The 23,137-nt window shown below is 42.6% G+C and overlaps 1 protein-coding gene across 3 annotated transcripts in view; it reads right to left on the bottom strand.

Annotated features, from left to right (window-relative positions):
- LOC117999523 (S-adenosyl-L-methionine-dependent tRNA 4-demethylwyosine synthase TYW1) overlaps positions 1-23,137 on the bottom strand; it is a 206,348-nt gene that overhangs the window by 177,539 nt on the left and 5,672 nt on the right. For 2 of the 3 annotated variants that reach the window (XM_034988724.1, XM_034988722.1), the window contains exons 4-7: positions 20,543-20,644; positions 18,267-18,461; positions 16,560-16,781; positions 11,139-11,261 (exon numbers count right to left, since the gene is read on the bottom strand). In XM_034988724.1, coding sequence (XP_034844615.1) covers positions 11,139-11,261; positions 16,560-16,781; positions 18,267-18,461; positions 20,543-20,644 — 642 coding nt within the window. The remainder of the gene's footprint in view (positions 1-11,138; positions 11,262-16,559; positions 16,782-18,266; positions 18,462-20,542; positions 20,645-23,137) is intronic. The other variant, XM_034988723.1, reaches the window with a different exon arrangement.

Genomic DNA, 23,137 nt, shown 5'->3' on the forward strand with positions numbered 1-23,137 from the left:
GAGATAAAATAACTTGCCAACAGACGCACAGACTGAGACAGTATGACTCCATGAAAATCGGGGAGCATTACTCAAAAGGAGGTCATACAACAGGAGTACTCTGGCCCAACACTCTCAAGTACTAGCGCCTCCTCTGCTGTAACAACTCAGGCAACTTAGTGCAGCGCCTGACAAGAATCAGGCAGAACTAGTACTTCGGGAGTATGTATGAACGGACGCCAAAGAAAATGCAAAAAAAAATACATGAAAAAGAAAAGCCAGGCAGTAGTACCATCCATCGCTGAGTTTAGTATGTTACGTCCAATATAAAGTGAAAATACAAGACATACTTGGAAACAGTGCCATAAGCTAAAATAAAGAAAAAAAACTGGTGGCTTATTTTCATGTCATTCTGAATTGGAAAAATATTTATTTTTGCCCCAAATCTAATGATTTCATGAGAAACTTCTCATGAGAAATCTAAAATATCATAAATCAACTGCTTAAAGTTTGTAAAATCCAAAATCATTTCAAAAAATAATTTACAGAGCTGTCCAAAATTTTCATTTGTTCTCTCCGGTGCCCTCTAATGGACAGAAGATGAAACGCAAAGAAAAAACGAACCCACAAATTATTCCAACCATACACTCGGAATTTGCTGAAATTAGATCTTAAGTGTTCTCAATACATACACACACACACACACACATGAGGTAACTATGTGAGGTGATGGATTTGTTAACTTGACTGTGATCATCATTTCACAATGTATACATATCATCATATAACATACCTTAAAAAAATCAGTGTACAATGTAAACATATACAATTTTTATTTATCAATCATACCTCAATAAAGCTGGAGAAAAAATTATTCCAAACTCTTCACTCACTACAAATAAAGTTTAAATATTTCCTCTTAACCTTATGGAAAAATCCAGAAATCTATCTAAATCAGGTATCTACCCGTGCACTGAAATCTATCCTGTTTTAAGCCAGTTTCGCCACTGAAAAATTACTCAGATTCTTCATTAAGAGTCATAAAGTTAGGGCGCCTGGGTGGCTCAGTTGTTAAGCGTCTGCCTTCGGCTCAGGTCATGATCCCAGGGTCCTGGGATCGAGCCCCGCATCGGGCTCCCTGCTCAGCGGGAGGCCTGCTTCTCCCTCTCCCGCTCCCCCTGCTTGTGTTCCTGCTCTCGCTATGTCTCTCTCTGTCAAAAAATAAATAAAATCTTTAAAAAAAAAAAAAAAAGAGTCATAAAATTATACATTTGCTTCGACTCAGTGTACCAATGTGGGGAAAATATAACCTAAGATAATATTAATACATTCTTTAAAGTAAAAAAGGTCTCAGACCAGAGCTAATTGTAACAGCAGAAAACCTGAAACAGACTGGCCGGCCAGCTGTAGAAAAATGTATAAAGTTTAAAATGTCTGAGCAAACTTACTTCCCATTTTGACAAGTGTCAGGTTGAGATTATGAGGCATCGTCAGGTACGTGTTCTCATCTGACTCACACCTGTGAGGAAGGCAGAGGGCGCGGCCCCTGTTCCTCAGACAAGGGGATTAAGGCTGGGGAGGGTTGAACTGTGCCCTCAGATCACTGAGTTACACACTGGCTGGGCCAAACCCTGAACCCACATTCCACACACTTGTCATTCTTAACAGCTCCTCTGCCAGGGCTTCTGAAATACAAAGCTACTAAAAATGACAGAAACAACAGCAACACATGCACGTATTTAAAAATAAGTAACAAAAATGCTGCAACAACAGGAAAGATGGACAGCAATTTTAAATCGAGAAAATAATTTTAGATATTATAGCTTAGAGTTCTACACTCAACCAAGAATTTTTTTGGTTATAAGCTTTACAAAAGAAGCCAAATGACCCAATATAAAAATGGATACAGGACAGCATGTAGTAAAAAATTTGGCCTTGCCTGAAGGGAAGTCTGGCCTTTGCCCCCAGTTCCTGGAAAGTAACGTCTAAACTCTTGGAATGTCTTGAGTGAAAGCAGTGTCTGTTATTCATGGTGGGCCCCTCAGACCGCACTAGACTGGAAGGGGTGGGGTGCAGGAGACAAGAGTTCAATCACATGGGCAGTCCATCAGTCATGGCTACATATTGAAGCCCCAATATAAACTGGACAAAGAAGCTCAGATAAGCCTCCCGGGTTGGCAATACCCACGTTTACCATCACATATCAATGCTGAGAGGGCAACACATCCTGAGGAGAATGAATGAATGCCTCCTAGACTCTGTTCTACGCATCTCTTCCTTTGGCCAATTTTCTGTACCCTTTCCCAGCAACAAACCACAACCATGAGGATAACAGCTTTCAGGGAGTTCTGTGAGTCTTTCCAGCAAATTATCAAACATGAGGATGGTTTTCAGGAGCCCCCTCCCCCAAAACTTGCAATTGGTGTCAGAATCGAAAGTAGTCATGGGGACTATGCCCTCAGACCTTGTAGTTTATCTAATACCAGGTGGACAGAAAGAGATGGTTCACAGGAAAAGAAAACATGTTCAATCTGACTCAAAATGAAAGAAATACAAATTAAAATCAGGTTATTATTTTTCACCTGTCAGGCTGGCAAGACTTAAGAGACTGATAATACAAGAGGGTTGGCAAAGATATAGAGAAATCTCACCTCTCTCCTATAATAAATAAAAATGACTTCAATTTTTTATAGGGCAATTTGGAAATATCTATCAAAACTACAAAATCCCCTTTGATCCAGAAATTTCAATTTTATGAACTTATTCTTGAGATAAATTTATACCAGCTGCAAAAAATATAAGAGCAAGAGTATTCAAACACATAAACGTTAATCAACAGGAGCCAACTACATTATGGGACACAGTCCCGGACCACTACACAAACATTAAAATGAAGTGGGGAGAGCTCTCTGACAGCACTGGAAAGCTGTCATGTTAGAGGAAAAAGAACAGTCTGTAGACCTGGGAGTACAAAAAGATCCCATCTGTGTAGCCAGAGACACAAAGTCAGACCAAAATGCAGGTGTGTTTGTAAAGGCAGTAAAACACTTGGAAGAATATTGCCCAACTGTAAACTGTGGCTTCCTATGAAAAGGAGATTTGGGAAGAATAGGGACAGGGAGCCGTATTCTTTGGATTTTTTAAACACATGTAAACAGGGTATTAAATGCAACTCCAGAAGAAGGGGCAGACCAAGTTACATATTTTCAAAGGGACTATCTGAGAACCAGCCAACTCTGGATGGAGTAACTGGGTGATGGGCACTTGATGTAATGAGCACTGGGTGTTATATGTGACTGATAATCACTAAGTTCTACCCCTGAAAATAACAATACACTATATGTTAACTAAATAGAATTTAAATTAAAAAAAAAATTTTTTAGGGGCGCGTGGGTGGCTCAGTCGTTGGGTGTCTGCCTTCGGCTCAGGTCATGATCCCAGGATCCTGGGATCGAGCCCCGCATTGGGCTCCCTGCTCAGCGGGAAGCCTGCTTCTCCCTCTACCACTCCCCCTGCTTGTGTTCCCTCTCTCACTGTCTCTCTCTGTCAAATAAATAAATAAAATCTTAAAAAAAAAAAAATTTTTTTTAAATGCCTCCCTCACATCCAGGATGTGAAAGGGTAGAGCACATGGAGGTAAGGACAGAGGATTTTTGAAAACTTCTTTGGAGAATGTTGGTAAGATATTTTGAGATCCACACCCCTTGCCTCAAATGGAGAGAGGCTGGGGGGTAGGTGCCTACCTCTCACCTCCAGTCCCAGGAGAGAGGCTCCAATGGGGCCCCTCAAAGAAGCTGCTGTGTATCCCCTGCACTCAGAGGGCATCACTAATCAGTGCAGGACTCCTGCCCAGGAAATCCAGACACCGAAGGACTGACTAGTTTCCTCAGCAAGTGAGCACTGCCGCTGGGTAGGAATCAGCCTGTCCTCCCAGAATAAAGAACTCAGGGGTGTTCCCGTGGGAGCGGAGAGGGGTGCAGGTGAGGGGAGGTCTTAGATGCAGACCAACTGGGAACTAGAGAGAACAGATGGCAGAACTCAAAGAGACAAAGGCAGAGCCACGGGGCTCAGAGGAAGGAGTATGCCACCATCAGAGTACACCTGGTCAGTGCAAGGAACCAGGTCAGGAGACGCCATGGACAATGTCTCCAAAGAAGCAATGACAGGGCTGCCTGGAAGAAGAGTCAACTTTAAACCCAACGAGGGGAGAGAGCACCGAGGCATGTTATGCCAGTGCCACGTGAGAACTTTCTACGTCTCTCTCTCCTGCCTCTCCATCCATTCCCCAGGCCCTAAGCAGATCCAAAACAGCAGCTAGCAGAACAGACCAGAAAGTAGACAAGAGGGGAGGAATTTCACCTCTGAATTAAATTAGAAACTCTGACTGAGTTTCTTTAGTATGACTTAGCACTTACCACATAGGATTGGGCATTCTACCACCAAATTAGGACTTTGTGTCTTAAAGTGCCTGTAACCAAAAATGACCAGAAAAGTCATGGAATCTGCCAGTTCTCCCCTTCTGTGCAGGCTGAAAGGGACAGTAAAACTCAAAATAGGACAGCCTTTATGATAACTTCCCAAAAGTTAAGCTATACCAGTTTATACTTTTAAAAGACTTTTCTGGGAGAGAAAAAAAAAAAAAGACTTTTCTGTAAGTTGTTTTTTTTTTCCTTAAGAGAGGGAGAGAAGAGGGGGGAGAGGGAGAGATAAAATCTTAAGCAGGCTCCATGTTGGGCTCGAGGCTCAATCTCACAACCCTGAGATCATGACCTAAGCCAAAATCAAGAGGCAGATACTTAACCTCCTGAGCCACCCAGGCACCCCTTTCTGTAAGGTTTTTAAATGAGGTTGCAAAGACTACCTGAGAATATGATAAAGATTTTTTAGGGGCGCCTGGGTGGCTCAGTCAGTTAAGTGTCTACCTTCAGCTCAGGTCATGATCCCAGGGTCCTGGGATTGAGCCTCCCTGCTCAGTGAGGTGTCTGCTTCTCCCTCTCACTCTGACCCTCCCCCACTCGAGCTCTCTCTCCTTCTCTCTGCCTCTCAAATAAATTAATAAAATCTTTAAAAATATATATTTTTATAATAGAGGTTTAGGTGCATATGAAACAAAATTAAAATAAACATTCCAAAGACTAATGATTTTTCTGGGGAGACAGAATTATTGGTAGATTTTTGCCCTTTCTCTATTTCCTAAATATATTATTATAGGTACGTTAATTTGTAGTGAAAAAAGTTTAGGCAAAATTAATCGTTAAATTTGTTTCCTTCAATTACCATTTGTTATAGTATGGGACCACCCTGCATAAAATCATAAAACCACCCTCCTCATGTTTTATGGATGAAATAAGCTCTTAAGACCTTATATAATTCAAAACTGGTCCTATCAGAAAATGGGAGATATCCTCATATGGCAATATCATAAATAGTTTATTATTCAGTTGATACTAGGTTTTTCTTGTTTTGTTTTGGGAGCATGGGGAGAAAGCAGTTCCTCCCATATTTTCTATTTCAAATCCTCAGAAAAGCTGAAAGGTACAATGAAGACTCACAGTCTCTCTACCTAGATGCACCACTCTTGCTTGATCATTACCTATCTATCAATCCGTGTACGCACACACACCCCCACACACACACCTATAAAATACACGTGTGTGTGTGAAGGAACCACTTGCATGTGGTAGACACAGTGACACTTCACCCTTAAACTGCAGAATTCATCTCCTAAAAAGGCAAGACAGAACTGTAGAACTACAATACCATTATTACAGCAAAGGAAATTAACGAAGATCCAATATTATCTACTAAAAAATCCATTTCAAATACCCTCAAGTGTCCAGACAACGGCCTTTTCTCTTCAAGATCAAAAATTATACAATGCACTTGATTATGTTTCATTAGTCTTTTTAAACCTTAGAACTGTCCCCCTCCATGTCTTGTTATTGTTTATGATGCTGACTCTTTTTATTTATTTTTGGGGGCACCTGGGTGGCTCAGTCTGTTAAGCGCCTGCCTTCGGCTCAGGTCATGATCTCAGGGTCCTGAGATCAAGCCCTGCGTCAGGCTCCCTGCTCAGCGGGGAGCCTGCTTCTCCCTCTCCCTCTGCCACTCCCCCTGCTTGTTCTCCTTCTGTCAAATAAATAAATAAAATCTCTTAAAATATATATTTATTTATTTTCATTAATTTTTTTTTTTTTTTTTAATTTTAAGTAGGCTCCACACCCAACATGGGGCTTCAACTCATGAGCCTAGGATTAAGAGTCGCATGCTCTACAAACTGAGCCAGCCGGCTGCCCCAGACGTTGACTCTTTTTATTTTTTTTTTTTAAGATTTTTATTTATTTGAGAGAGAGAGAGAGAGAGAGCATATGAGAGGGGGCAGGGTCAGAGGGAGAAGCAGACCCCCTGCCGAGCAGGGAGCCCGATGCGGGACTCGATCCCGGTACTCCAGGATCATGACCTGAGCCGAAGGCAGTCGCTTAACCAACTGAGTCACCCAGGCACCCCCCAGACATTGACTCTTTTTAGAGCCTAGCCAGTTGTCTCCAAGACTGTCCCACATTCTGGATTTATCTGATTGTTTCCCCATGATTAGATTCAGGCTAAACATTTTTGACACAGAACTATATAGATGATGTTGTATACATCTTACTATACCCATCATATCAGGAGGGACACAAGGCCGTTTTAATACATATGATGAAGCTGAATTCAGCTCAAAATATCATCCCAGATGATATTGTAAATAGCAAAACATCTTAAAGGGTATGTTCCCCCCACTGATTTATTTATTTTTGGCACGTCTACGTGGGTTAGTTTCTGGGATGATATTTTGAGACTATGTGACTATGTGTTCCCCAAAGGCATTTCACCCAATGCTTGCTTAAATCAATTATTACACTGGGGATTGAAAAAAAAGTGATTTTCTAATTCGATCACGCCTTCTATATTTATTATCTGAAAACCTTCTATAAAGACTTTCTCTTGTGCCTCCTCTTTGTTGAGTAGCACAAGGATTGATTTTTTTTTTAATTTGATATAACAGAATCCATTACGTTCATTATATAATCATTATGTTCATTTTTCATGCTCAAATTGTCCCAAATTTGGCCTGTGGGAAATTCTTCAAGCTGGTTCCTATGTCCTTTTGACATATCTCCATCAGTCACTGAGTATCTACTTGCCCAACAAGATGTCCCATCTGTTACTCTCCCTTCCTCAAACCTGGAAGCAGTCATTTCTCTAAGAAGCCCTGGTTCCTTTAAGTGAAGAATGATATTCACAAAACAAGATCTGAGTGCTCACTACCTTTGTTTCTAGGCCGGTGGCATCACAAAGCATACATCTGTTCTTTGTCCCCAGTTCCTGGCAGGGAACTTCAAAAAACCTTGGCATTTTCTAAGTGCCAGAAGGGTCATTGTTATGCAAATGAGGTGACTCAGGTGGGGCCCCTAAATAGCTTCAGGATGGGGGCTGGTCATCAGAAAGACCAACCATTCAATGCAACTTTGGGCCAGCTGGATCTCCAGGGAAAGAAACAGGGAGGGAGGTCAGCTGGAGAATGAGTTCAGTCACATAGCCAATGATCTAATCAGCCATTCCTATGCAATGAAATCCCAATAGAAGTTCTGGATGTTCAAGCTCAACAGAGCTTCCTCGTTAGTGAACAGTCGGTGTGGTGGGAGGGGATGATGAGCCTCGATTTACATAAACTCTTGAGTCTCCTCCCCACCCTTCTGCTCTCAGACCTTGCCCTATGTGTCTTTTCCACTGGTTGTTTCTAATTTGTATCCTTTAAAACTGTCTACTGTGAGTAGAGTGCTTTCAGTGAGTTCTGGGTCATTCTAGCAAGTTATCAAAACAGAGGGGATCATGAGACCCCCAAATTTATAACCAGTTGCTCAGAAGTGCAGGTGGCCCCCAACTTAGAGCTGCCATCTGAAGTGGAGGCAGTCTTGTGCAAGACTATAACCTAAACGTGCAGAGTCTGAGGCTAACTCCAGGTAGTATCGAAACTGAACTGAACAGCAGGTCATTTGAACTGAACTGGGTGTTAGCTGGCGTCAGAACATGAAAGGTTCTGGGGCACCTGGGTGGCATGGTCGGTTAAGCGTCCAACTCTTGGTTTCGGCCTAGGTCGTGATCCCACCATCATGAAATCAAGCGAACCCCGTGTCAGCCCCATGTCAGGCTCCACACCCAGCATAGAGTCTACTTGAGATTCTCTCCCCCCTCCCTCTGCCCCTCCTGCTCATGCTCTCTCTCTCTCAAATAAATAAATAAATCTTAAAAAAAAAAAAAAGAACATGAAAGGTTCTTTCTGTAAACACAGCTACAAAATACTATTTATACACACATACACACTCAAATTATAAATTTGCAAATGTGCCATGACAATAAACACATTTTTTTATTTATTTTTTTTTTTTTTAAGATTTTTTTTATTTATTTATTTGAGACAGAGAGAATGAGAGACAGAGAGCACGAGAGGGAGGAGGGTCAGAGGGAGAAGCAGACTCCCTGCCGAGCAGGGAGCCCGATGTGGGACTCGATCCCGGGACTCCAGGATCATGACCTGAGCCGAAGGCAGTCGCTTAACCAACTGAGCCACCCAGGCGCCCTAAACACATTTTTTTAAAAAAATCTTATGTTCAGGTCAATTCCCAAATGAAATCCAACACCACATGAAAATCACATTAACACACATGGATCCATTTTTTTTTTTTTTTTTTTTTTTTAAGTAGGCTCCATGCCCAGTATGGAGCCCAAGGCAGGGTTCAAACTTACAACCGAGATCAAGACCTGAGCTGAGATCAAGACTCAGATGCTTAACTGACTGAGCCGCCCAAGCACCCCTACACGTGTACCTTATTATTTTTCACAGCTGCACAGCAATATGTATATAGTGTGGATATATCATGCTTTTTTCAACCAATATCTGGCAGTTGTTTGCTACGTATGCTTTTAGCATAACCTCGTGTGTTTGCTGTTTTGTATTTGTAAAGATGTACCTTCGAGGCAAATTCACACAACTGGGCCTGCTGGATCATGGGTAAATGCACAAGAATTTGGTAGACTGCCAAAAGCCCCTCCACACAGGTTACACCATTCTGGACTCCCATCAGCAAGGTGTGAGTACCTGTTTTCCCAGAGCTTCACCAGCTATGCATGCTGTCCAGTTTTTGAACTTTTGCTATTTTGGTAGGTGAGAAATGTCAGGGTAGTTTTAATGTGCATGTCCTTCATTATGAGTAAATTTGAGCATTTTTTCATATGCTTAAAGTCTATTTGTAGAGTTTTTTTAGAGACTTGCCTACTTAGTTAGGTATTTTGGACAATTTTTTCCATTAGGTCTTAGGTCTTTTTTCTTTCAACTTATAAGAGCAATTTGTAGAGTGGAAAAATTAACTCCTTCTTTATATAAGGGGCAAATATTTCCCCCTCTTCATCATTTGTCTTTTGATATGCTTATAACCACACAAATCTTTTTTAAAAACCATTGGTAAATTCAATCTTTTACTGCTTCTAGATTTTGAATCATACAGAACACCTTTCTCCAAGATATAAAATAATGCATCTAACTCTGTTATTTATAAATTTTTTTCAACATTGAGATCTCTGAGCCAGTGGAGTTTATTCTGACAAATTGGCAAAGCCAATTTTAAATTTTCACAGGTAGCTATCTAGTTGCCAACATCACCTATCTTAAAAGTATATTTCCCCCCCCCCAGGGAAAAGAGATACCACATTTATTATATACAAAATTCCCATATGTTTTTGGGTCTATTCCTGAAATTTTACTCTGTTGCATCAATCTGTCTCAAAAGGAGCCAAAACACTTTTAATTACAGATGCCTTATAGTAAGTTTTAATATCTAGTAGGACTAGTCTTTCTTATTACTGTATCAAGGCTTTCCTAACCATTCTCGCATGTTTATTTTTCCATATGAATCAATGAGTGTGGCTCCAGGGGAAAAAAAAAAAGTTATTGAAATTTTTAATGGGATTTTATCAGATTTATGTATTAAAGAGAATCGGCATCTTTAGAACACTGAGTCACCATATCTAAAAACAAGAGGTATGTCTGTTCAAGACATTTTTAGATCTTTCAGGAATGTTTTCAGTTTTCATCACAGAGATTTCAGGATATTTCTTTTTAAATTTATTTCTACATACTTATTTATCTTTTATATAGCTGCTGTAGAGGGGGGTCTTCTCTTCCACTATGGCCTCTAACTGGTTATTGTTTGGAAATATATTACTATATCCTGCTACCTTACTGATTTCATTTGAGTTTGTGTTAATTTTATCATTGATTTTCTTGGATTCTTCCATAGTTTTACTTCTTTTGTTTCTAAAACTTATGCACTTGGTACATTTTTAGTAGGATATTCTCATTTCCCAAAACTCATACATAAATTGAGTCTATATACTTTTATGCTATTGTGTATATTAGACTATTTTAATTTCAGATCACTGGAATCTGTGTAAAATCCTACCACACTATACATTCTCACACCCATCTTGCAGTGACAATGACAACCCAAACTAACATCTCCTAGATTCCTAGAGCCTCCTATGCTGATCTCAGCACCTACAAACCAAGGAGCTGTCCCTAAGCCCAACACCATTCAGTCTATATGACAGGAAGCAACTTTAAGAGAGCTCCACTTGGAATCTCAACACACTCAGTCTCTTCATCCCACCTCTTCAGCCACAATACTGAATGAAGCCCATCTAACCATCTACCCTTTCCTCAGTTCTTGCCCTAAAATCTGCCTATCATATCCTATCGAAGCTCACGTAAAAATGGCAAAGAAGTGGGGCAGCAGCTAGTTAAGCATCCAACTCTTGATTTAGGCTCAGGTCATGATCTCAGGGTCCTGAGATTCTGCCCTGGGTGTGGAGCCTGCTTGAGATCCTATCTCTCTCTGCCCATCCTCTCCCGCCTCCCCTGCTCGCACTCTCTCTCTCTAAAAGAATTTAAACTAAAATTTTTAACAAATTGTTAAAAAATGGCAAAGAAATATAACACTCTCAAGATGGAGGCAAAGAAATAAGACTGCCTAATGAGCTCAGGTGGACCACACACCAATACAGAATGCAAGAGATGTTAGCTAACTGCAGGATCCAAGTCCACTCCTTCCCAGTTACAGTACCTTTTCTTTCTTCACATAATTCATAATTTTGCCAAGGTCCTCAACATCAACAACAGAATTTAGATTCTGATGGTCTTCAGTACCAGACTCTTCCTCACTGGTGCTCTCAAAGGGCTCTTCCTCCTGGAACATCAATGTTTCAGAAACACATTGTTCAAAGTAGCAAACCTCCCAAATTGTGAGTTCACTGGATAGACTTGAGATATTTCAGGCTAGAGGTCAGCAAACTATGGCCCACAAGCCAAGTGCAGCCAGCCTCAGGCCAAATCTAAAGGCAACCATCACTGGCAGATCATCTGTAGCTACTTTCGTGATACAGTGGCAGAATTAATAGTTGCAACAGAAACCATATGACCCACAAAGATGGAATATGTACCAACTGACCCAACAGAAAAAGTTTCCTGACCTCTGTTTGAGACACAGAGCCAACCAGGTTTAGTGAGGAACTAAATGCAGCAATAAGGAAAAGGAAGGAATTAAGCATGGCTCTCAAGTTTCTTCTTTTTTTTAATAATTTTTTTTTTTAAGGTTTTATTTATTCATTTGACAGCGACAGATACAGTGAGAGAGGGAACACAAGCAGGGGAAGTGGGAGAGGGAGAACCAGGCTTCCCGCTGAGCAGGGAGCCCAATGCGGGGCTCGATCCCAGGACCCTGGGATCATGACCTGAGCCGAAGGCAGACACTTAACAACTGAGCCACCCAGGCGCCCCTCAAGTTTCTTTTTTAAGTAACTGAGATGGTGGTGCTGTTTACTGAGATGAGAAAGATTTGGGGAGAAACAGACCAAGAGAGTGGAAATGAAAAGCTCCATTTTGAATTTGTAAAGCATGAGATGCCTGAGACATCCAAGCAGAGATTTTAAAGAGGATGCACAGAAGAGAACAAAATTCAGGATAAACTTCAGAGCTGGAAATATAAACCTGGGAATGACTAGCATATAGACAGAACTTAAGGCCATGAAACTAGATAAGCCCATCCAGGAAAAAAGTATCAACAAAGAAAAGAACCTCTCACCAAGCCCTGAATCTTTCCACCATGTAGAGGTTAGTTAAGGATGGATGATCCCAAGTGAAAAAGGAAGAAAACCATGAGAATAGTGTCGTGAAAGTCAAGAGAAGAGAGTGATTCAAAGAAGGAGTGGTATCGAGTACTATTGAGAGGGCACGTAAAATGAAGACAGAGAAATGTCCATGGGGCTTGACAACACGATGTCCTGGGACCTAGGAAAGAGCAGCACTGTGGGGCAGAGAGCCAAACCAGAGTGGGTGAGCATGACCTGGGATTTCTGCTCCCAGCTGCAGGGCAGAGGATACTGAATACCCCTCCTATGGAAAATATCACTGAATAACAGAATATTTTAATAGCATAATTTTAAATGTATCACTGAGTTGGCAAACATATTACTAATTCAAAGAGGACAAATATGAACTAAAAAGGGAATCCTAAGAGATAAGCGAGAGATGGAGCTGAGAGTACCTGCTGAACTCTGGAGAACCTAACTGACAGCTGCATAGGACCAGGGAAGAGCAGGCTAAGTCAAGGAGACAATACTGGGAGGAGAGACTAAAGTCTCAGAAGTCTCAGAAGACCGAAGTCAAAGCTGGGACCCCATGAGGCTGCATTTCTCATGTACAGATAAATTAGAAATAAATGTTCTGTGTGAGAGGAGAAAGCAGAAAGATAGGCAGAAAATTTGGGGGAAAAAACAGAGCAAAGAATAGATAGAGGGATTTTATTCAAAGTTTCTAAAGTTTCTGGGAGGGGCAGAAGAGGATCTTATAATACAAATTCAGTATCGAGTTAAACTGAAGTTCCCAAAAGCAATACTCTAACTAGAAGACAGGGGATCAATGTGGTCAATTTTCTGGGAAAAAAAAAATAAAAATTGCTCCAAGCTAGAACTTTACTCAGGGAAGCATCAATCAACTATGAAGGCAGGATAAAGACATGCAGATACAAAAATTCTGGAAGTTTACTTCCAAAACACCCCTTCTCAGAGACCTACTGGAGAATGCGCTCCAAAAAGAAGAGCCAACCAAGAAATAAGAAGACCGAAGATGCCAGAATCAGGGAATCCAACCCGGGAAGCCAGTCAAAGGCAGGACTTCAGCCACACCAAGTCTTGGAGAGCAGCCACGCCTCCAAGGACGTGGAGGAGAAAGGACTCCTGAGAAGCCTCCAGGAAATCGATAAAAACTACAGAACACTGAAAAATAATTTTCAGTTCCACTAGAATTTTGGAATCAATTAGTGATAGTTACAGAGAAATCAAAGCAGATGTAGCCGCTGTCTAAGGGAAATACATGTGTAGGAATGAACACGGGATACCACAGAACACAGGACAGACCAGAGCACGTACACGGTCACAATTATGACACAACAAGCCGGGGTCTGGCCAGAAGGTGTGATACAACTGTACCAAGAAAATGGGAGAAGAAGTGATACTGTGTGTGTGTGTCTATGTGAGACAGAGACAGAGATTCTGAAGTGTTTTAAAAATCAAGAAATAGCAAGAAGGGCCTATTAGTTAGGAATATAGAGGTAAATCTCTGATGAAAAAGCTAGAATTGAGAATGACTGCCCTGGCCAAATAAGAATTAGAATAAGGCAAGAAAGTACAGTTTTTAATTATAAGCCTAGAAGCACTATTTGAGGGTTTAAATGTACAAGTGTTACTTTTGATTTAAAAAAAAATTTTTTTTTTACTTAAGTTTGTTTAAACGTTAAGACCCGAGGCTGATATCAGCAAAAATGGCAGAGTAGGTAACTCAAAGGGCCCGTTCTCCCATAGAAACAACCAAAACTTAAGTAAAAACCAACAGATTGAACTCTAATTCCCAGAGTTCTGACAAAGGTTTACAAGAACCAAGTAAACACTGAATCAAGAAAAAGGAAACTTGGGGCACCTGGATGACTCAGTCGGTTGAGCATCTGCCTTAGGCTCAGGTCATGATAGGCCTATCATTGGATAGCGAAAACTGCTTACTTCACTTCTGGCCTATTTCAGTTGTGAGAAATCAACTGAGGGGGCGCCTGGGTGGCTCAGTCGGTTAAGCGGCTGCCTTCGGCTCAGGTCATCATCCCAGAGTCCTGGGATCAAGTCCCGCATCGGGCTCCCTGCTCAGTGGGGAGCCTGCTTCTCCCTCTCCCTCTGCCTGCCTCTCTGCCTACTTGTACTCTCTCTCTCTATCAAATAAATAAATAAAAATATTTTAAAAAAATAAAAATAAAAAAGAAATCAACTGAAACCATCCCTGAGGAAACACAGACCTACTAGATAAAGACCTACTAGATAAAGACTTCAAGTCAATGGTCTTAAATATGCTCCAAGAGCTGAAGGAAACCAGGAGAACAATGTCCCAACAAACTGAGAACATCAACACAGAGACAGAAATTAGAGAAAGGAAACAAAGAAATTCTTGATCTGAAAAGTCTAAGAACCGAACTAAAAATTTCACTAGAGGGTTTCAGTAGATTTGAGCAGGCAGAAAAACCAGCAAACATGAACACAGATCAGCTGGAAAGTGACCAGTCTGAAAAATGAACAAGTGTACCAACACATATAAAAGGGGCACTCTGAAATAAGCAGTGCTTGCACAGAACTGTGAGTGTACTGACCACCACTGGGTTGTATCCTTTACAACCGTTAATCAGACGTACATGAATTTTACCTCAATTTTTTTAAACAGTGTAAAAAAATATTAAGGGCCAATGGGAGGGGAGATAAGCACAGCAAAAAGACTACCTAGAAAAGAGAACAGAAAAATGAAGCCGCAGCTGAAACATACAGAATAAAAGAAACATTTGTTTCTTACTTGCTTTTCCTGTTCCTTTGAACAGGATGATTTCAAGGCATGTTTATAAGTTTAGAGAACAATCTAGTGGAGGTGAAGAGACTAACAAGGCCGAGAGAGAGACACAGAAAACAGAGACAAAGCCCCTGATTCCAGAGCATGCAGAGTGGCTTTGACAGGACTCAGACCCGAGGTCTCCTGCGGCATAAAAGATGGAGAGGATGTGTAGATGGGGTGGAGGACACTATACAAGATCTCTGGCAGCTTCCTAAGATAGCTGGAGGAAGGAGCAGGGAGAAAGAGTATTCAATAGTGATCTTGGAGAGCGAGAAAGGGAACTTACACAAGAACGCTGGACACTGCTGGGCACGCCTGAGTGCACACCTGAGCCTGTGGTGAGGAATCCAGGGTCAAAGAGCAAGCAGCAGGCAAATGGGAAGGCAAATGGTAGGTTTCAACCTGGCTTGGGGTTTGACCATTTGGGTTAGAAAAGGGACTGGAAGGCAAGGCAATTGAAGATTGTTTATAAAAGAATGAGTATAAAAACTAAACTGGGTAAGGACAGAAGTGAAGTAATCAGTTTTCACTATCCAATGAAAAAGGTATGGGACCAAAAGAATTTTAAAGCAGGACACCTGAGAGAGATCAGTCAAGGTCACGGAAACATAAAATTTCAGAAGTGACCGTGGAAGTGAGAGGCCAAGGTCAGCGAAGACAATGGCTGTTGGCGGTATGAAGGCCAGGCACCTGGCAGACCGGGACACTGGATTAATCACCTGCACGGATGGCTTTGCCCCAAAAAGTAACAACAGAAACAAGGGTGAAGAGAAAGTGAGTCAGCAATTACAGTGGTTCCTGAATGACACAAGTGAGCAGGTGACCAAAGGATGACGGACAGCCGTGAAGACAAGCAGTGATGAAACGGTCGGGTGACATGAGCTTCCAAGGAACGAGGGTCCCTGAACAAGGACCAAAGAGACATGTTTAGAATGTGAGGGACAGGGGCACCTGGGTGGCTCAGATGGTTGGGCATCTGCCTCTAGCTCAGGTCATGATTTCAGAGCCCTGGGATTGAGCCCCGCATCAGGCTCCCTGCTCAGCGGGGAGCCTGCTTCTCCCTCTCCCTCTGCCTCTCCCCCTGCTTGCTTGCTCTCTCTGTCTCTCTCTCTCAAATAAATAAATAAAATGCTTAAAAATAAAAATTTAAGAATTAAAAAAAAAAAAAAAGACTGTGAGGGACAAAAAGAGAGGAATCTAAGATGACGGGCAGCCTTCCAGTCTAATTAATAAGGAGTCGTTCAGTAAGAGAGGTCAGGAGGAAGACATGGTTAGGGGATATGGAGACAGGACATACGTAACCTCAGGCCTCTGCCTCCAACCCTCCAACTACGGGAGAAGTCTGCTACCCTGGCAACGCAACCATTAAAGCAGGGAAACAGGAAAGTATGCTGCCCACGCTGGCTTCACTCGGAAGGCCGCACGCAATCTAAAACGCCCCCACGGGAGCCACAGATCTTCCTTCTAACCAGAAGCCAGGGAAGGCGTTTCTCGGGGCAGAGGTTAAGGTCCAGCATCCCCACACACAGGAGGAAAGCAGCGAGACCCGAACACAGGGGCTCCATACCGCAGACGACTCGCACTGGCCTCTCTTGCAGTTGCCATCACAGGGCTTTTTCTCTCCTTTCTGAAGTGTCTGCAGCCGGGCAAGGAACTTGGTCTTCCAGGCTCTGAAGTCTGCTTCGATGCTGCCATGTTTGCTCTTAGCCACGTCACAGTCCCCCTCCCCTCTAGTCGCCACACGATGAGCACCAAGCATCCAGAGCCACTTATCGACATTCTTGCCAACCTGCAAGACGAAGACAGAGGCGCTAAGACACAATCCTCTAAATCACAGGCTGGGAGGTTGCTCTGCAAAAGGCCCAAGTTCCTCTGGGACCCCATCACTGGCTGCTGCTGGGAAGAGGGAACTTGGCCTAAACGGGCCCTCCAGGCCCAGCTGCAACCTGCAAACACTACATTGGTTACATCGGATAAGATCCTGCAAAAGACTCTTTAAACAAGGGGACAAACCCTTTTACTAAGGTAAGGATTACTACCTAAAAAAGACTTTGAAAACTACTATTCTAAGTTGTGGTCAGAATAACATAACTCATTAGCAAAATAAATTTGTTCCAAAACGTAGCAAAGCCCATTTTAATAACAAAGGGCAAATGCAGCCCATTCGGCAAGACTCAGACTTCATCAATTCCGAACTTTAATGTACTGCAAGAAGCAGTTAAGCTGAGGCACAGGGATTACCAAGAAGCACAATGAAGAGTTCAAAAACTTAATAGGCTTTCTGAGTGGCAAGGCATTAAACAAAACATTTACATATCTGAATTGTACCATTTTTTGGGTCTACTTCCTTTGAAAATATGGGCAGAAATACACATCTTGATGTAACTACTGAGTGAAAATCTTATGGAAAGATCTCCACTTTCACCTTTATACACATTCTACCAAAGACAGCTGAGCCAGGCTGGGCCCATTTTGGGAAGAGGTACATATACAAAAGTTCTAGTAAATGTTTAAAACCACAAGAAACAGAGAGGCTCTGTATTTTTATTATTTAAAGTACAGAGAACAGAATGCAAAAGGAGCCAAGTTAACTTCATTTAGAAAAAAGATCTAGGAAAACAAAACAATGTTTTATTACACAAAAGGCAGTGAATGTTTTTCTTCTATTTCCCTTTAAAAATTAATGATTAAAAGACAAGGAGCTCAACTGTTAGTTTGAGCCATAAAGGCTGTTCAACAACAGAACAGGCGGCTGAGAAAGTCCAGAATCAGTGATCTTTCATCCACAAGGTCCTGCCTGGGGACAGCAGACTGGACGCGATGGCCATGAATCCAGATCACTATGACACTAGACAATAGGAGGTATAAGGATTTTATTCAATAAAAATTTACTTGAGAACCTGCTATACCCCAAGCTTGGAAACATGTGTGCAGCAATTCCCCACTATAAAGAGTAACACAGGGGCGCCTGGGTGGCTCAGTCGTTGGGCGTCTGCCTTCGGCTCAGGTCATGATCCCAGGGTCCGGGGATCCAGCCCCGCATCGGGCTCCCTGCTCCGCGGGAAGCCTGCTTCTCCCTCTCCCACTCCCCCTGCTTGTGTTCCCTCTCTTGCTATGTCTCTCTCTCTCAAATAAATAAATAAATAACACAAGAAGTTTATTATTAAACACCAAAGTTCGGGGACTACTTCACATACACATGTGAATGGGTGTGTGTGTGAATTTTTTTTAATTTTAATAGAGAATTTATCCCTATAATTCAACACATACCTACCTTGTTGAAGTGGCTCGCATAGGCAGAATTTCCCAGGCCAAATACAGCGTACCTCATACCCTTCAGGTAAGTTTTGCCAAATCGAAAATCACTGGATGCTTCCTCCAGCCATTTGCAGAACCACTCTGCACTTTCAGGGGGTCGACCTTCAGTGTATGTAGCAACCACGAAGGCACAAACGTTCTTACTGGTAACCTAACCGAGAAAGTAATTATTTCAGAATATTCAAGAACAACTTATCAGTAAAGAAAATCCCTTTTTAAAATGCTGACATCGGGTGCCTGGGTGGCTCAGTCGTTAAGCGTCTGCCTTCGGCTCAGGTCATGATCCCAGGGTCCTGGGATGGAGCCCCGCATAGGGCTCCCTGCTCCACGGGGAGTCTGCTTCTCCCTCTCCCACTCCCCCTGCTTGTGTTCCCTCTCTCGCTGTTTCTATCTGTCAAATAAATTTTAAAAATCTTAAAAAAAAATAAAATAAAATGCTGACATCCACATCAGTACTAACCTCAGACAACAAAGGTGCTTTCAAAACGTTATTCATTTTCAAAAGTAAAAGAAAACAGAGCAAGGACACCTTGAATGGGGAGAAAACCCAGTCTCTGGCTCCTGCCAATATACCCCCAGGTGCCCCTAACTATGTACTCCATTCCAATTCTCAAGCAGTAAGTTCCTATCATTTCCAACTGTCATATTGGAAACAAAATCCAAATCAGTCAGGAAGAAACACAGAAAGAGAGCTTTAAAATTACCTAAAAAACTAAAACAACAAAACTTTTTAAATGTAAAGTAACAATTTATTAACACTTGGTACCACTGTCTACAAGAGGAAAGAAAATACCCCCCGGACCTGCTAGCCATGGTATTCCATCTGCTTGAATGCACCTTAAAAATTCTAAGTCATAGGGGCTCCTGGGTGGCTCAGTCGTTGAACGTCTACCTTCGGCTCAGGTCATGATCCCAGAGTCCTGGGATCAAGCCCCACATCGGGCTCCCTGCTCAGTGGGAAGCCTGCTTCTCCCTCTCTCACTCCCCCTACTTGTATTCCCTCTCTTGCTGTGTCTCTATCAAATAAATAAATAAAATCTTAAAAAAAAAATTCGGGGCGCCTGGGTGACTCGGTTGGTTAAGCGACTACCTTCGGCTCAGGTCATGATCCTGGAGTCCCGGGATCGAGTCCCGCATCGGGCTCCCTGCTCGGCAGGGAGTCTGCTTCGTCCTCTGACCCTATCCCCTCTCATGTGTTCTCTCTCTCTCATTCTCTCTCTCTCAAATAAATAAATAAAATCTTTAAAAATAAATAAATAAAATAAAAATTAAAAAAATAAAAAATAAAAAAAATTCTAAGTCATGAGATAAGTTATAAGCAATCCATTATTAATAATAAAGACTCAAAGGTTGCTAATAATTTTTCACAAGTAATTCTGAGCAGATTCAAGTACACTCATTTGCACTCCACTATTCTCTTTTGGGAGAAAGAAATGGACAGTTACAGCTGGGTTATCCACTAAGAAGGGGCTGGCAAACTATGTTCCACAGGCCCAGTCCAGCTCACTGCCTGTTTTGTTTTGTTTTTTTAAACAAGGTGTTATTGAAACACAGCCACACTCGTTCATTTACATGTTGCCTATGACCACACAAAGCTAATATTCACTATCTGGCCCTTTACAAAAGAAATTCGTTAACCCCTGCTCTATGTGCTTCAGAATCATCTGGAGCACCTTTCTAACAAGTTCCCAGGAGATGCTGATATTGTAAGTTCAAGGACCACACCCTGAGAACCCCACTATAAGGCAAACTCCCCTGAGTATAGCTAGAAGGAGAGGGATTTCTCTGAAGAAATTAAACCCATGTAGATCTTAAGTAATGCACAGAGGTCACACAGGCAGTGAGAGATTTCTCTAACTCCAAAACCCATATTCTCTCTGCTACCCAAGTGGCTCCTGACCTCTCAGTCAGCTCATACATGGTTCACAGGCTCAGCACACTGCCATCCATCACCCTTCCTTGATTATGAGATCCGTAGCAGGAGGGAGGAGGGAACTTCAAACCACCCAACCTTTCCCACCCTTACCCCCGCCGCAGGAAAGACTACACACCGGAGGGGCAGGTCCCACACCACATATTCAACACCTCTGACTGACACTGAAAACGCAACCAACTGAAAACTCCTTAGCATGAAAATCAAATTTATTCTGAAGATTCTATTTATCCCAGAATGCAGGAGGTCAATTACATTTGAGAGTTTGGACTGAAGAAAAAAATAACATAGTTACCAACCTCCTCTACTAGATGATCATCTGGATCATATTCTTTCAGATTAATAACAGCCACAGGGAGATCTAGGGAGGTAACTGCTTCAGCAAGACTTGTTGCAAATCCCTAATAGGAAAAAAAAAAAAAATCACAAAGTCTTCAATAAGCTAAATAAGCAAAACACAGTCTTCATTTACTCTTGTTGGCAAAGGAATAAAGCATTTATCATGGAAAACTTTTTCACTGACTGACACTTATCATCATAAACACAAATACCTATTCCCACTTCTTCCATTTTCTCAAGCATCTTTATAGAGATCAATCATTCAACTGTGCCGTTCTCACTCTGTAAGTACGTATGCGGGACCACATTTAAATTGGCTTTTTGACATTCCAGCTGCCTTGCCCCACTAGAATAAACATATAGGTGATAAGAAATACTGAAGAGGGAAGAGAATGTGATATATGAGAAATGCGACACATTTCTGGAAGACAGAAAGCAAACAGAAGCAGGTTGACGGGGAGGAAAAGCCCTAGGGGAGAGTCCATATGCCTGACAAAACCCTAGAGAGGTTCTGGGCGCAGAAGCAGCCACTACAGTGAAGCTGTGAGGGAAACCTGGGGCAGAGAAGAACCAATCAGCAGACAATCTGTATACAGGACAAGTGCACACCAAGTCTGGGCAGCATCTGCCCTTTACCCCCAGACAAAACACCCACTAGGCTCTTCTCCAGACAAAATGAACCAAATGTTTGGGGAAAGCTAACACTTCTAGCCCCATGGCTAACTTCTAGGCACTCTGAAAAACGTCCTCCTACTTTTCGCTTAGTAGTCTTACACTTGGTTCCCCATCTCCCAGGATGAAAGCTAAGCCTACCAAGCATCTATTATTTTACTGGGCATCTACTAGGCCAGTCTCAGTTCTGGGCAATATTACACAACAGTGAACAAGACACACACAGTCTCTGCTTCAGGAGCTTATGTTCTAATGGGCAGAGACAGAGCAAACGTGGAAATGAGAAGACATAGTTAATCAGATGATGTGCTATGGAAGAAAATAAATCAGGATAAGGGGTAAGAACACAGGTAGGGATAGGTCTGGGGACAGTTTTATCTTAAACAGGGAGGGTCAGGACAGGTGCATAAGATTAAAAAATAAATAAATATTTAGTCTTTCTCCCTAGTTCCTGGCACAAAGCTTCTAAAACCCTTGGAACTTACCGACTTTGGTAAGCTAATGAAATAACTCATGGGGAGGTGGGCCCCAGGTAGCTTCAAGATGGGGGACGGTCACCACAAAACCAATTATGTGATTAAAGGTTTAGAACTTTCAGCACCATTGCTCCCAGTGAGTTCAATCATCCATGGCCAATGATTTAAAATGTCCACTAAAACCCCTAAATGACAGGACTCAGCGTTTCTGGTTTGGTGAACACACTGATGTGCTGAGGAAGTGGTGGGTAGAGAGAGGGCACGGAAGCTCCGAGCCACCCCTCCACCCCTCACCACCAGACCTTGCCCTATGCGTGTCTGCCATTTGTCTATTTCTGCCTTGTATCCTTTCTTTTTTTTTTTTTTTAAAGATTTTATCTATTTGACAGAGAGAAACACAGCGAGAGAGGGAACACAGGCAGGGGGAGTGGGAGAGGGAGAAGCAGGCTCCCCGCTGAGCAGGGAGCCCGACGCAGGGCTCGATCCCAGGACCCCGGGATCATGACCTGAGCCGAAGGCAGACGCTCAACGACTAAGCCACCCAGGCGCTCCTGCCTTGTATCCTTTCTAATAAACTAGGAAGCATAGTTAGTTGGGCAATTTCCTGATTCTGCGAATCCTTCTAGGAAATGATCGAACCTAAGGAGAGGACTGTGGTATCGAGTTTATAGCTGGTCTGGTCACAAGCACAAGTGGCCCCTGGGACTAGTGACTGGCGTCTGAAGCAGAGACAGTCGTGCAGACTGGGTCCTTATACCTGAGGAGTCTGACAAAAACTCTGGGTAGTTCATGTCACAACTGGAGAGCCGGTGTGGAAAAATGACAAGTATTTGGTATAAGAGGCCTCAAAGATAGACTTGAGCCAAACCTGAAGGACATGCGAGACAAGCCATGAGGCTACCCCAAGCAGGACAACATGTAAGTGAAAAGGCCCAAAGGAGGGAGCAGGTTTGGCAAGGTTAGTAAGACTGGAGACGTGGGGGGGCGCCTGGGTGGCTCAGTCGGTTAAGCGTCTGCCTTCGGCTCAGGTCATGATCCCGGGGTCCTGGGATTGAGCCCCACATCGGGGGTCCCTGCTCAGTGGGGAGCCTGCTTCTCCCTCTGCCTCTGCCTGCAGCTCTCTCTGCTTGTGCTCTCTCTCTGACAAATAAATAAAAAAATTTAAAAATTTAAAAAGACTGGAGACGTGGGGACCAAGGACGAGAGGTAAAAGAGATAGTGGAGAACCAGACGTGAAGGCCTCCTGGCCACTGTGAGGTCACTGTGATTTACTCTAAGTGAATGAGGAGGTCATTGCTGGGTTTTTAAGCTGAAGGGAACGTGATTTCACTTAAGTTTTCCAAGTCCCTGTGGCTCCTGAGCTGAGAGGACACTGAAGCCAGAGGACGGGCCGAGCAGCGCTGAATG

This window comes from Mirounga leonina, unplaced genomic scaffold (assembly GCF_011800145.1).
Source record: "Mirounga leonina isolate KUSES-001 unplaced genomic scaffold, KU_Mleo_1.0 Mir_454, whole genome shotgun sequence".
Taxonomy (NCBI): domain Eukaryota; kingdom Metazoa; phylum Chordata; class Mammalia; order Carnivora; family Phocidae; genus Mirounga; species Mirounga leonina.